Source organism: Sciurus vulgaris, assembly GCF_902686455.1.
Source record: "Sciurus vulgaris genome assembly, chromosome: 18".
Lineage (NCBI taxonomy): Eukaryota > Metazoa > Chordata > Mammalia > Rodentia > Sciuridae > Sciurus > Sciurus vulgaris.
This window is the reverse complement of record NC_136479.1, coordinates 6021569-6036654: the sequence shown is the minus strand read 5'-3', so window position 1 is coordinate 6036654 and position 15086 is coordinate 6021569. Positions and strand designations below refer to the sequence as shown.

The window sequence follows — 15086 nt, the reverse complement described above, 5'->3', positions numbered from 1 at the left end:
CCTGCCTTGCAAGCACGAAGGCCTGTGTTCAATCTCCAGCACTACACAAAAAAACAAAATCCAACTTTTTCCTTATTTTTTCTAGAATTTTATGAAATATGATGGTATCCTTATAATACTCTTCTCTTTGACACTATACACCTCAAAATGTTACTTTCCCTTCCTTCCTTCCTCCCACCATTCCTTCTACTCCTTTCTTTCTTCTTCCACTTTGGCTAACCTGTGTCTCTTGATTTTTTTTTCTCAGTGTCTTTATGATTCCCGAGGAAGTTTTTAAACAAAGTGAGTTATCTCTCCTTTGATAACTCACTCTCTCCAAAACAACTGGCTTAGGTGATTTCTGATTATGAAATAAAATCAATCTTCAAGCATAGTTATTAGAATGATACTTAAAGAATACACCATGGCCTGGGGCAGTGGTGTGCACCTGTACTCCTGGCTACTCTGGAGGCTGAGGTGGGAGGACTGCTTGGGCCCAGGAGTCCAGGACCAGCCTGGGCAATGTAGTGAGACTGTGTTTCACAAAAAAAAAAAAAAAAAAAAAAAAAAAAGCTATGGACTTTGCAATAATACCAAAAAAGTTATTAACATTTTAATGGTAGCCATCTGGATGCCTCAATGCCATACTACTTTGTTTTATTTTACAATCCCACCAACAATTCCATTACATCCCAGGAAAGTCACCAAGAAGTACCAGAAGTGTGTCTTTCTGCAGAGCTCACTGAGCCCGTGAAGTCCATCTGTGAGATTCCCACCCTCTGAACTATGCTGTCATCAACTGAGTATGGAGTGATCAGTGGGAAGGGGCTGGAGGGGCTGGGATGAGGGGCCAAGGGGAGAACCGCTCGGGAGCTGCAAGAGCAGGTGTCATGTCAGCAGCTGTATGTGCTACGTGCTGTTGCTATGCATGGTTCTGTTTCTTCCACTTTGACCTTGAAAACCTATGATCTATTGAGGTGGCCCATCTGTGATGGAGGGATCCAGGAAATCATTCACCCCAACCCACGAGAAAGACATGATCCAAGCTTCACCATACCACTGAGAAGTCAGCTGTCCCCCGACAAGTTCTGGAAAAGTCGAATGACCAGAGCAACGCAGGTGTGTTCTGGAGAGTGGGGCCAGGGTCTGCTGCTCTCTGACAACCCTAGCTTCTCTTTGCTCTCAACCCAGACCCAAGGACTTAGACATCAAATTGCCCCAGATTTCCAGCAAACTGGTCTGTTGCTTGGTCATAAAGGATAAAGTCTGGTTGGTAGTTCTCCACTCTGGTTGCACATCATAAGCACTTCTAAGAATTTCTGGTGACCAGGCTACACCTAAGACTGATTAGATGGGAGTCTCTGTAAGTCTCAGCTGCTGGCGGTTTCTAAACACTCACAGGTAACTCGTGTGTAGCAGCTTTTGAGAGCTACTTGGGTAACTGAATGGCTCTCACCTGGGTTGCTTCTTGGAGTCCCAGGGAGATGTTGAGCGTGCTCTAGAGGGGCTGTCACCTGAGGGTCTGGCTTACCTCATCAGGGGAGGGGTCTGAAGAATGCTCTGCAGGTGATCCTACTGTGTGTGCAGTGGCACCAGTGCAGAGTGGCAGGGAGCTGAAGCCCTGAAGCTCTTGCCAGTTTTGCCTAATTTTGTAGCTTCTATCTGATTACCACGCCAACATCTAGGGCATCCCTAGGCTGCAAAAGATGCAGCTATGGAAACATGTTGCTGTGACCAGGGACTTTCCCAACACCTTCTGAGAGCACGGACCCTAAATCTCATTCTGGAGGGGAAGCTGGTCTCCAGCAGCTATCATGTCACATTCACTGTATCTGATTCCTGGACTCTTCCCCTCAGTTTGAGGGAACTTACTTCCTGTGGATTTACTCAATGTCATCTCTCCTTGGGCCTTTCCATATTTTCTTCTAGGCTGCCTATAATACTACCTTTACCAATTCTTTCGTCCCCAAATTCCTTGAATTCTGAGAAATCTACAGGATTTCTCAAGTTTCCCTGAAGATAAGAATTACCTGGAATGCTTGTTAAAAATATAAATTTCTGATTTTTGACCCTGACCGTCTAAATTAGAATTTTTATGAGAGCGGTCTGGTGATGTAGGCATTCAGTCAGAACCCAGGCCCGCTGACTAATGAGCTCCAGGGAACGCCGTCCTCCTTGTGTTCCAGGCAATAGGTGTGCAGAGGAAGTCGTGACTCCAGTTACACCTTTTCATGGTGGAGAAGGCTGGGAAACCTTGCTGAGAAGGGTTTCCTGCAGATTCACTCCCTTTGAAGTTTCAAAGCCCACCTTCCCTAGGAAAGGCTTCGTGGGAGAAGGGAGGATTACTAATTTAACAAAAAGAAGCAAATGGTAAATTACTGAATCCAGAGGCAAATGCTACACTTGCCTTGCCTCTTGGGGATGTGAACTCTAAGGGCTAGTGCCTGACATTAATGGTGCAATTGTCTCAGACAGAAGGTTGCTCAGAATCACACAAAGGTAGTAACTCATTTAATTTTCCTTACAAGCCTGGAACTGCTCCCAACTTTGGAGGTGAGGAAACTGGGACGTACCATGTAGGCAAGCTGCTACCCATGGGGGTGAAATAGGAAGACGGTCATCTGGGCTCAAGATGCCACCTCTCACACCTTCTCTAAGGTTCTTCCAGGGGTACTGATGGTGGGGAACACTCTATCAGCAGGGGAGTGTCTCTTACTGTTGTTCTGCATCCTCAGCTTCTCTGAGACAAAAGCATAGAGCATTCGGATTCCTCTTTGGGTCTGATATAATTGAGGTTTCAGAGACATCATTATGAATATATTCTGCTTAGCAAGGCCTCCAGATGCAGGACTGACCAGAGGCACTCTCTTTTTATTATATTCCCAGACTTCCTTTTATTTTGAGGCCATTTGCATAGGCCTACCATCTAGACTTTAGATCTGACTCAGTTGGCAGGATACTTCAATCAGTCCTGGGGATTGCCACAGATCATCTTTATTTCTCACTTTTTTCTTGGGCTAAATCTCATCACTTTACAATTTTCTTTCTTCTAAAAATCACCCATGGCTGAATTCTAAGAGTCGAATTAAAATAGTCGCCGGTCTGTATTGTTGGAGGGGATCCGAGGAGCCGGCTACCAAGTGAAGAGGGAACTTCTGGCACCAACCCGTGGAAACCAGACTGTAAATGGTCCCCATTAAATAATAGTGGCTTTAAGTTTTATTGTTACTCTTTGGCCCCTTAATTTCGTTATATTACTATTATTACACAAAACTCAGGAATGATATCATCCACAGCAAGACTCTTCTCGCAGCAAATACAATGAATATTGAATCTCTCCCTCTCTTTTTCTTTCTGTCTCTGATGTATATTTAAAAATCCTTCAAGGACATCTACTGGAAAATCCCACAGCCTGAGAAGTCAGTCTTCCGGCCTGACAGATGGCATCCAGGATGCCGGAAGACAGTAGAGGATGAAGTCAAGTTCATTTTACTTGTTGGTTCTGGCACATCTGTGGGCTCTAAGGTTTCCTTCCCAGGCTGCCCACTTGAAAGATTTTAAAAACAAAATACTGATGACCAGGACTGTTCCTCAAACATTTAAGCCAGAATCCAAGCGTCCCTCCCAGACTGGTGTGCCTGGAAGAGCCCTCAGGCGACTCCTATCCTCAGCCAGCGCAGAGCCCTCGGGTCTCCCTGTGTGAAAACCTCTGTGAACATCTGTGTTCTGCCTTTGCGGGACAGGGGAGTTGTGTCTTTGGGGTTTAAAGTCAATTTCACTAATGTAGATTTCAACATTTTGCAACTACGATTTTGATATCTTTAATATGTCATTTAATGTTTATAATTAGTAATCACTTTATAACTATGCTCACCAAAATGCTTCCTTTTATGCATATACAAACGAAGGTGGAAATTCACAATAATTTAGGCTATCTTGCTGTTCCTCTTAGAAAGTTGCTGGAAGGGCCACACGGAATCTAGCTCTGTACTTTCTTGGACATTAAACAGAACATGCAATAAGGCGTTCCAGCTGCCACTCTCGTTGATGACTTTACTGAGCAGTTGACTCCCATTCTTCCTCCAGCCTGGATGGAGGCGAGGGGCTTGCTGCCTGCAGGCACTGAGCTGAGCGTAAGGCATGGGAAGCTCATTCACCTCTGAGGTGCCATGAAAGATCTACCTTGGGTTTTCCTGCCTGGAGTCGATAATCTAATTTGTATTTCGGGTGTGTCACTGTGAAAGGGGGATTTACTTGCTTGGGATCAGTGATCACATCCAGGTCTAAGATTCCATTCCAGAATGGTACAAATCTCAATCAGATTCACATCTGCCCTGCCCTGTGGTTATTTTCATTGATAGTTCATTTTCACGGTTATTTTTATTTCTCCTTTAGAACCAGATCACATATACTTCAATGGGCTTTGGCAAACGGTAGAGTGAGATGCAGTATAAACAGACAGACAAGCAAACAATACACAGATTACCTAGAGAACTCTAGAAGGACCTATCCTGATTCCATTTCTAGAGGGAAAATACATTAAGATACACTTAAAAACGTTTCATTTAGACACAGTTCCTTTTGCTAACATTGCATACATAAAAATGCCCCAATGGAAAAAGAGAGAAGGGTGGTGAACCTGTCCTTAATGGGAAAATTCTCCCATGGAGCCCTGGGTTTGGGAAATGGAGATGCAAGCGCATCTCCGTCAGCTGGAGACCCTTGGTCACTGCAGCTCCTCTGACGTCTGACATCCTCCCAGTTGCCCCTGTGTTTCTGTCTTAGGCTCAAGAGGAACAGGGCTAACAGCCAATCGGGAGCCATGCCCTGGATAGCTACCAGCTATCTTCCACATCATCTCACCTTCCTGGGTCTTGCTTTACTCATTTGGAAAATGGGGATTAAAAAAAATAGCATATAAAATAGCATATGTTATATCCTTCTTGTACAAATTTAATGATTAAAAAAATTAATGTAAAATCACTGTATGGGGGGAACATTGGCATTGATATTTTGAGCTGTGCAGACTCATGAAAGGTATCAACTCTTCTGTTCCCACCCAGGGAACAGGGAAGGCAACTGGCTTTGCAGAAACCTAAGGCAGTGGTGGCCTCAGGCTGGGTTTATGCTGGGAGCCATCGGCATTTCCCCTAGGAAGCTGATGCCTCTCTGGCAGGTTGATTTGTCCCCTGTGCAAGAAGAGAAAGTCCAAGGAGAAAGAGGAACGTGGAGGGGAGACAATTTGAGCTCATGGGACCCCACTTCTCTTTTTGAGGATACTGGGGATCGAACTCAGGGGTACTTGACCACTGAGCATCAGTGGCTGGGGAGCCCTATTTTGTATTTTATTTGGAGATGGGGTCTCACTGACTTGCTTAGGGCCTCACTTTTGCTGAAGCTGGCTTTGAACTCATGATCCTCCTGCCTCAGCCTCCCAAGCCTCTGTGATTACAAGCATGTGCCACCATGCCCACGAGGAAACTTGTTTTGGACTCAACAGAACAAAAGACCCCCATAGTTTATGATGTTGGTTATCGTCATAATAGTGTGCTGACAGCTACAAGTCAGGCTGTACCTGAAGGGCTCTGTCAAGGCACACGGGGAATTTTCAATCACCCAATGGGGCAATAATCACTCACCAGCCTCCCATTACAGAGAAGGCGGTTGGTTGAAGATCCAATAGTTCGATTGCTTGCCTGTATGATCTCACGTAGTAAACAACTCTACCGAGACGTGATGCTTCCTTAAATCTACATCTGTGACCATAGTCTGTGTCTCCATAGCAAAGACTTTCTAGAGAGTGTGCAAGTCAGAGAGAAGTGCATTGAGCATGAAAGATCCCCTTTCTATCCTGACGCAGACAGGTACTGTCCTGTCCCAAAGGGCTCAGAGATTGCCTGCTCTAAAACTGACTCACGCTTTATAATGAATGCAGTTTGCTCGCTATTCCCTCTATGCATCCAGTGCTTAAAAATCATCATTCACACTCTTATCTGTCAATCAGATTGGGTTACTATTGATGACATTGGCATCTCCCTCCTTTAGTTTTAATGTTCCCTTTCATCTCATCTGATTCTAATTGGTATGATGCAGATGAGGTAACTGAGGTTCCATCGTGTTAACAGAAATCGAATGGGATTTTTCTAGGTCACATTTCACATTAATGTGAGTCTGTTATGCAATCATCGACAAGATATGAGGATGGCATCACTTGCTCTACCCTTTGATTCTGGAGGTGAAGGAAATGATTAACCATGGCCATAGGCGAAAGGAAGAAAGAAGTCATACGGAATGAATTTCCAAGGAGGCTGAACCATTGACAGCTCTCCAAAACGGAGAGCAGGGAGATGGTAAGTGATCGGGGGAACCACTGGTCAAGGTCAATGGACGTCTGTTACAGTTCTACAAGGTCAGGCTGAGCATCTCAATCTGGATGATCAAGATGATGGAGGGAGAAGGGCATTTTTCCTTGCTTATGTTTCGGCTCCTCAAAATCAATTAATCTATTGGAACGATCACACTTTGTATTGCAACAAAAATGAGCCCAGAAACAATGACAAAATTGACTGGTGCCTCTTGATGGAGACACTCTTTGGTTCTCATTCAGCAACCTCCCATCTCCCTTGAGAACGGCCCCTGCTCTAAATGCTCTGTATGTTAATTAAATATGAAATGCACTATGGTTTTGAGGAGAATCTAATTCCAGAGGAATCCATCACTGTGCTCCACACCAGGGAGAAAACCATAAGAAGTCATTTATTTCTGTCGAATGACTGTTCACATGCTTGCGCTGCACAGAAATATGGAAATAAAAGAGCGGCCACATATAAACAGAAATTGGTTCTTCTGGGCACAGAAATCAACTTGGGTTCATTAGTACTGAATCAGAACTTGCTTTAATCACCTTAAAGGGAATAGTTAGGATTTTTAGTGAAAAGTTCCAACCTAATCCCAAAAGATAATATCTATCTGATATAAAAAAACAAAACAAAACAAAAAAACCAACAACAACATGCAAATGAACAATAACAACAAGGAGAAAAGAAAACAAGGCCAAGAAGTGGAGGGTTTCATTTTTATTGCCACATCCACAAACGTTTCGTGAGCCAGGAGCCTATCTCCTGGGTTTTTCCTCCTTCCACTTTACTGGGTCACTGCCTTCTCTGAAGGGTGTTCTGTATTTGCATGGAAATGGCTCATCCAGAGACCTTGGAGAGCACCTTCCCACCAGAGGCTTCTGACCTACCTTGGAAAGCGCCAGGTTGCTCAGCCTGCCTCTAAACCTTCACAGCTCAAGGGCCTTGATGGTGCTGCCTGAAATACAAGCCTTATTTGCTTTTCTGCGGCCCATCAAGTCAATGATCTGCAGCCTGGAAAGTGTGTAATTAGGCTATGACATGACCAAAGGAGTGTTACACCTTGTCTTGTCACCGGCAAAAATGTCTCCCCACGTGGCTGCACCAGCTATGGTCCATCGGGTTTGGAATTTCCCTTAATGCCTCCCCAGCTCCTTGTTGGTCCAGTCTGTGGACTGTTAGAGGACTGGTCCTTTTTATGTTTAACTGCTTCCACTACATATTCATCCAATAGTGCTTAGCGGTTGCTCAGACACTGCTATAGAGGAAGGGCCAATGCCAATTACTTCTTAAAACAAAAATTTGAACTTTTTCTTTTAATGTGTGCATCCGATGTCTGAAAATGAGATGTAAGGTTCATTCAGGAACTAGACCTCTCAGGACCAGCCCTGCCACTTCTCACCACTAAGAGTTTGGCATCTGTGGCCTCAAGTGGCAAAAGTCACAGTCGTGCCACCAGGAAAGGCCGTACGTTCCCTCCTCTACACCACTTCAGAACCAGTCTGCAGGCACCAGAGAAATGGAGGGCTGCTCAGGACCAAAAGCAATTACCTTAGTGATGGTAATTTTTTTTTTGGAGAAGGCCCAATTGGAACCATTTTAAAAAAGGAGCACTGTCGTCTATATTGTCTGTTTCATTAGGAAAGTTGAATTCTCCTGGCATGTGAAACTTTACAATGGGCATCTCACAGTCCTGCCCATCTCTCTAGTTGCTCAAGCACTGCCTGCAATAATTAGCTTTGCTTTTCCTTCTTAAGGACCCTGAACCACTGAGAAAGTCACTGAATCTGATGAGAAAGGGAACTTTAGGGAGAAAAGCAAAAGAATGATTTGTAAGGATATATCTGCATGTGTATGTATGCATTTTCAATCTCCAGTTCCATTATCAGGCTGCACGTAGTGTTCTAGGCACTTGGAAAAGAAAGAAAGGTATCAGGGAACTCGCTTCTACCACATTCCTATTACAAGATGACAGAGCATCTTTCATTTTATTTTTATTGCAAAACCAAGGAAGCTCATTAGGATGAGTGCAAATAACAGAAAAGAGAAAAAGTAAACCAAAAATAACAACTTCAACAAAGCACAGCCAGACAAGGGGCAGAGGAAGGACTCGACTGCTACCAGGTTTTGACTCAACAGTCTAGACTCTGACTTCAAAATAGCTCTCCCTGGCCCTGAACCCTTATCTCAGCTACAAGGGGCCATCAGGTCCTCTCGTTCCCCAGAAGCCTCTGTGTGCCACACGGTCGGTCCCTGCTGACCTGGAATGCTGTCCTCACGGACCAGGCGTGAAGGGCTCTCTGTATTTTTCCAAGTAAATTTCTCAAAATAAGAACTCCAGCATCAGGTTGCCAATACTTATTTTGCCAAACAAAAACATTAAAAAATAAAATGGGATTTTTAAAAAAATCTCCCATTTACTATCACCCTCATTTTATACACCGAGAACCACTGTTAGCAGCTGGTAAGAAGACTGGATACAGACTGCGTGTTCCCTGAAGAGGCAGCTGAGGACCCCGTCAGGTTGTGCAAGTTCTTCTCTGTCTTGGTAAATAGTAAATGAGCCACCACAGCCGTCGCTGGGTCTGGGAGATCCTGCTTCAGCTAAGAAATTCCACCCCTCTGGGGCTTTCTCCTGAACACACGGCAAAGTTCAGGTGCCAGGGCTGCTACTGCTGCGACCTGGAACAGCATCCACCCTCATCAGACTCGGCTGGGATCAGAGGCCTGGGAGACTCTGAACACTCCTCTTCTGTCCAGTTCGCACTGCCCCCTCACCAGAGCAGGATCCACACAACCCACACATTAAACTTTCTGAGTTCTACCGTACGGCAAGAAAGGTAAAAATCACCAAGTCCGTAAAGTGCAATGATATTTTTTTTAAGTAAACTTTCCATAAAGGAAAGGCCCTTTGTTGGTAAATTAAAATCCCATTCAGGATGCTTGTATGCTTTATATGCTGATGGCTCCCTAAGGTTTATATGTCATTTGATAAGGACTCCAAATAGAATGACATATCATTTTAAATGCAATTATTTGCCCGTCTTAACAACAGCATTTCTCTATTACTTAATCTAAGTCCGGGAAAAAAAAAATAATAACACTCCTAAAACAGATAGGAAGTAGCCTGCACTGATGGCGATCAGCTCAAAACCCTCTACTTCCTCAGTTCCACTTGGATTGAGTTAGTTCTGTTTACTGTTGTTAAGCTTATGATGAAGTTTTAAGAAAGGCAGAGACAGTCTTTTTCTTTCTCTTTTCTCTTTTCCTCTCTGTCTCCTTCCTTCTTTCCTGCCTTCCACCCAGCCACCCACCCACCTGTGCATTGATCTATTCTCTCTCTCTCTGCACCATCCCTGCATCTAACCATCTGTTTACATATGCCATCTATCTCTGTCATCAAAATAATTTTAAAGAGGAGTAGCCCAAATCCTCCCTGACCCCAAAGATATGCCCACTTACAGCTATTGAGTTCAAGAAAGAAATACTAATCTATTTCTCTCTGAAATAGAATGTTTTATTCATGGGTTGTGAGCATGAGATTTAAATGATGTTCTAGCGTGTGCCTTACATGTCTGCCTGAACTTGACAAGCCCTCCCTTTCTTGCATTAAGATTTACCTAGCTGCACTCATGAGTCCCCTGTGAGGCCCCCCGGCATAGGTGTGGGTGCAGGGAGCTAGGTCATTGATCCTATAGCATTTCAGGGGGTTCCTATTAGGGTGATCAATACACAATTGCTTACAGCAAGTTCATAGAGTATGCTTGTTGACAATGAAACTTTAAGGTCTTGAAAAACAAAACCAAGGAAAACAAAACAAAACAAAACAAAACAAAAAGAGGGATAAAATAAAATAAATACAATCCTGTGACTGGCAATCTCCTTCACTCAGTCTAGGGATACCATGTGTCCTGGTGCTCTGATAGTATGTCCAAAGCTTCCTGGCATTCAGGGGTCTTCAAAGGAAATGCATGTTTTAAGTGAAAGAAGAAATGGCCCCTGTTAACTCTCGGTGCAATGGTGTTGCTATGAAATTTCCAAGTGAAACACTGGAACACAGTATTGCTTTCTTCTCTGGCTGGTCTGTGGCTACTTTCTGCCTGAACATGAGGGACCTTTTCATGCACTGACCATTAGGAAATGTTAGAGTGTTAGCAAGCAGGACGAGATGACCAATGTCTGTCTTTCTAGCGAAACGTTTTCCTCCAAGCTACGTGCACGTCACACGTATTTTCCTAGACATTTGTGGCACCATTCACCGCCCAGGGAACCTTCCCCACCCCTCAACCCCAGTTTGACTGCTGAAAGATGCAACAGGGCCAAGTCATCTTACACACAGAAACCAAGAGCCAATCAAGAAGGAGAAGCCTGCCCCAGGCATAATTCAAGCAAGCCATTCATGGAGCTAATGTGATGGACCTGCCGAATCCAGAACGAAACACGGACACATCAGCAACACCAAGTGGCATGCAATGACCAGATGACCATAGGCACCACCGCCATGCTTTGATTGGTACAAGCTCAGAAAACAATCTCATTGAGACTTTGGATGGATACCTTCCCATAAATCAAAGTGAGATTCAAAGGTTGGGTGAGGTCAAGCGCTTACCAAGTGTTTCCTTGATGCCAAGAAAAGATGTTCGCCTATCCCCATTAAATTTGTCAACGAGATTATAAAATCACCTAGTTCAGCTCAGTCTTTTTCGTTTGGGAAAATCTCTGCCCACACCAGATGGTCTTCGTTCTGGAGGCCAACACTCAGAGACTCTTGGGGTGCTCCGAGATACTCAGCATGTGATCATTTACCAGGAAGATGACGGGCAGGGAGTTGCCAGGGGCCCAGAGAAGACCTCTGGGCAGTCCCGAGGTTACTGGAGTTCAATGTTTTTCAAAGGTCCCTGAATCTTTAATTTGACGAGGGCTTAATTTGTGCTGATAAAAGGTAAAATTCTACCAACGGGGGACATCAAACTTCTTTCCCTTTCAAGAAGGTCTGATGAGTGAATCTCATGATTACAGGCAAAGTTTGTTGCCGTTTTTCTTTTGATCAAATTGACAACCAGTGAGCATTTCCAAAACACTCTCAATGCCTGCTGATTTTCCTTCCTGTGTCCAAGGCGTTTCTTTTCATTAAGAAGGTTATCTCTTTGTCTTCCTGTCTATCTTCCAGAGAAGAGGAGCTCAGAGTCAATGACTACTGATCTTATGCTGTGAGCGTGTAAAAATAATTTATCATCCTGTTGCCCCGAGATAAATTCTAGATACATGGCATCTTTAATACAGATTCAAAAGCTGTTCTGAAAATTTCACATTTTCCCCCCCAAACGTGAGCCTTTATAGAAGGACCTTCTTTTCTATAGCTGCTTACTAAAAATGAGAGGAAGCCCCACTGTTTTAACAGAGACACTTCATAAATCAAACCAGAAATATCATTTTAGGGATTGTTTTCTGGTAATTCATGTATTACTGGATTTACTTCCATGAATAATTCCATGTGTGACAAGGATCTCACTCACGATAGAGTTAGGGAGGGCTGGTGATCAATTTCCACAGCAACCAAGAAGACCTAACGTGCAAATGTCTCTAATGAACAACAAGAGGCCAATTATGTGGGCGAGAACAGAGTTAGTTGGTTTCTTCAGCTGAAACGGTCCTACTGAATTGGGAATTGCAGAGTTATTAAAGATTTACCAATCCAAGAATGAGGGCACTTTTTCAGAAGTATATACTGCCAATGAGAAATCTTAATAAAATTAAAATGACAGATTTTATACATATATTTGCATACACGGTATTCTAAAATGCAGAAAATTATAACTGAACTTTAGATGAATGCAAGTAGAAATGACGAGCTTCTCAAGTAGCTCTATCGAAGAATAGAATTAAACTTGTTTATTTTGTTCAAATGTCTAGATTGATCTTGTTGAAGGAGGCGATTTTGTAATTTTGTAATTAACCTTTTTTCAACTTGGGGATGGATGCTCTTATACTGAGAAGCAAGATAAACATTCAAAGAAATAAATCCGTTTAAGATTCTTATAATTATACAGCAGGCTAAAGTTACTGTGATTATAATTACATACAAAGTGGGTGTTTGAGAATTTAGCATCTAGAGATATTTTCATAAAAATAATTAAGGGTTGTAGCTGAACCACTTCCCAATTGATAACTGTGAGAATTTTCAGTGTTTGGAATTTAATAGCATTAAGTCTTTTCATTTGTAGAATGATCTTGAGTATTTTGAGATAGTCATCATTTTTATTAGCCTTATTGACCCTGTTTTCCTACTCCAGCATCAGAGTGTATTGAAGATAACAATTTATAGAAAACATTTTGCATCTTGGCAACTGGTTATTGGGTAAGTGGATAATTTATGTATTTACAACTATGTCTTGACAATGGTTTGGATTTCTTCGAAGGCTCCCTAAGCCTCAAGAACTTGTTATGGCTGTTTATAAGAAAATAATGCCTGTGCACAACCAGACAGCAGATCAAAACTCTCTCTCTCTCTCTCTCTCTCTCTCTCTCTCTCCAAAGAGCCGCTTGTTATGAGCTTATGCATGGTGTCTTCCAAGTTGAGCTTTTAAAATTGGGGGGTTAACTTTGCCTCACTAGGTTGCAGAGGAATTCTGTGGCTACAATGAACCACCCACCCATCTTTTGAGAAATGGAATGGAACTGCCAAGAAAGCACACCACAGCAAACCAGATAAGGACTCAATCGCCACAGGCCAGGTGGGGGGACAGTGGTGGCCGCCGCATCTCATTGAAGAGTCTAACACGCTGCCCGCTTACCTGTCTGACCCAGCATGCCTCAGCCACACATGCAAATTGTTATCATTATTGTTTTATTCATGAAACATATTTTTAAATTAAAGGAGTCATTACCAAAAATAAGCACCGTCTATGACCTTTGTGCATGCAGAGCATCTGAACATTCACATTTATGTCCTCAGAAAACAGAGCCAGGGAGTTGCATTCAATATGAAAACGCACACTTTGTTTTCTTAAGGCACCTCTACAAAAATAGCTACAGCTTGCTGTTCCAGGCACCAAGTCATTTGGGAGTCCTGGGGAATCAAGCCACCCCCACACAACCGTTCTGACTTCTGTATTTCTCAGACACACTTGGGTCCCTTCCACTGCCAGTCTTTACGTGTGGTGTGCATTGCAAATAAAAGTTGACTTGTGTTTGTAGGATTGGACCCTGGGCATTGCCAGAAAGAATGAACCTCCTTAGAAAAGCCAGAGGCACTTCCCAGTCTTTCATTTTGAATTTAAAAATGCAGGGAGGGAAAGCTTCCCTGTGTGTAAGGAGGGAAAGAAGGTGCTTGTAAAGTAGGGAGACTGCAGGATCATCCTCTGTGCTTCTCTCCGCTAGCTGACACCATGGATTTACATTAGAGGACCACGAGAAGGCTGTGCAGGGAGTGTCTGTGTGCATGTGTGTGCATGTGTGTGTGCACATGTGTTTGTGCTTGTGCAAGGTGTATGATCACAGGAATAAAGAGATCTGGAAAACAGGCACACGGTGACAGAGTCTCCTTGCCTCCATGTCTGAGCAGAGAGGGTAGAATGCACTGGTTGAGATTGCTCACCCTCTGTGTGGCCTGTATACCTTCACCACAGGACCTAACCTCTGGGTGCTTTTCCCCTGGCCATGCATTTTCAGCAAGACTGTAAGAGGGTCATCTGTCCCATCGACTAAGTTAAATGCCAGTAGTTGTCAAGCACAAGAAGGAAGGGCTCTTACCTGTCACTGTAGGCAGCGGCAGTGGCAGGGGTGGGCTGGGCGTAGCGGTATGCAGCGTAACCACCCTAGAACACAAGGAGAAGGTGACTTAGGGATGCAGAGGAGCCCACCTCAGGGACGCCCAGCGGTGAGACCACACCAGAACAGCGGTACCCAAATCTACTGATCTAAAGTCGCAAGGTTAATGAAAGCTTAGTATCAAAGCAGAAGTACCGAACACACCGGAGAGAGAGGGGTTGAAACCAGTCCCGCTGCTTGTTAAAGGTTAGCGTGTGCCCGAAGAAGAACCCAGGTCCCCTCTGAAGGCGATACCTGCGTGTTAATGGCGATTGCCTGGGCAGGAGGGTGGCGGGTTATTTAAATACTCTGGGCTGAACACACTGGACTGAACTTTCCAGATTTTCAAACTTGACCATGGTTTACCTGTATTTGTTAGATATTAAATTTTATTCAATCGATCCTTTATTATTTCCTTATAAAAAATCAAGTAAACCCTCCCATGTCTTACTTTCATAGTTATTGTAAAAATCAAATACCCTTTTGGTTGAAAGTTTACTAGTAACTGGCTGCATATGTGGTCATTTAACCATGAAGGCTACTGAAGAGGACTGTCCTTGGCTTTCTAAATGTTGCATAAGTCATATAAAAATGAATCGTGAGCACATCTCTAAAATTCTATGTTTTGGTCTAAAAATATCAAACTTCTATGTGGCTCCTAGGTTCAGATGGGGAATGTAGTGTGGAAATCATGATAAAGTCTTCTAATTTGTGTAAATAAAATCATTAAGAGAGAAAAAATCAGAAAAGAAGAAATAATTAACATTTAGTTGCATGTACCAGTAATTGCAATTGTTCAATTAAGCAAAGAGGACGAGCAAATGGGCATATTCAAAAGGAATTGTGTTCAGTGGAGCTTTGATTATCAAACTGTGAAAGGAACCAAGCTTCCTGCTCAGTGGACCACAGCGATATGTCAACCACTGTGGGCCACCTTAGCGC

At 43.5% G+C, this 15086-nt stretch overlaps 1 protein-coding gene across 48 annotated transcripts in view; it reads right to left on the bottom strand.

Moving 5' to 3' along the window:
- The window catches only part of RBFOX1 (RNA binding fox-1 homolog 1), a 1434211-nt gene that overhangs the window by 19490 nt on the left and 1399635 nt on the right, over positions 1-15086 (bottom strand). For all 48 annotated transcript variants that reach the window (XM_079121708.1, XM_079121711.1, XM_079121725.1 and 45 more), the window contains one exon: positions 14088-14152. In XM_079121708.1, the coding sequence (XP_078977834.1) occupies positions 14088-14152 (65 nt within the window). The remainder of the gene's footprint in view (positions 1-14087; positions 14153-15086) is intronic.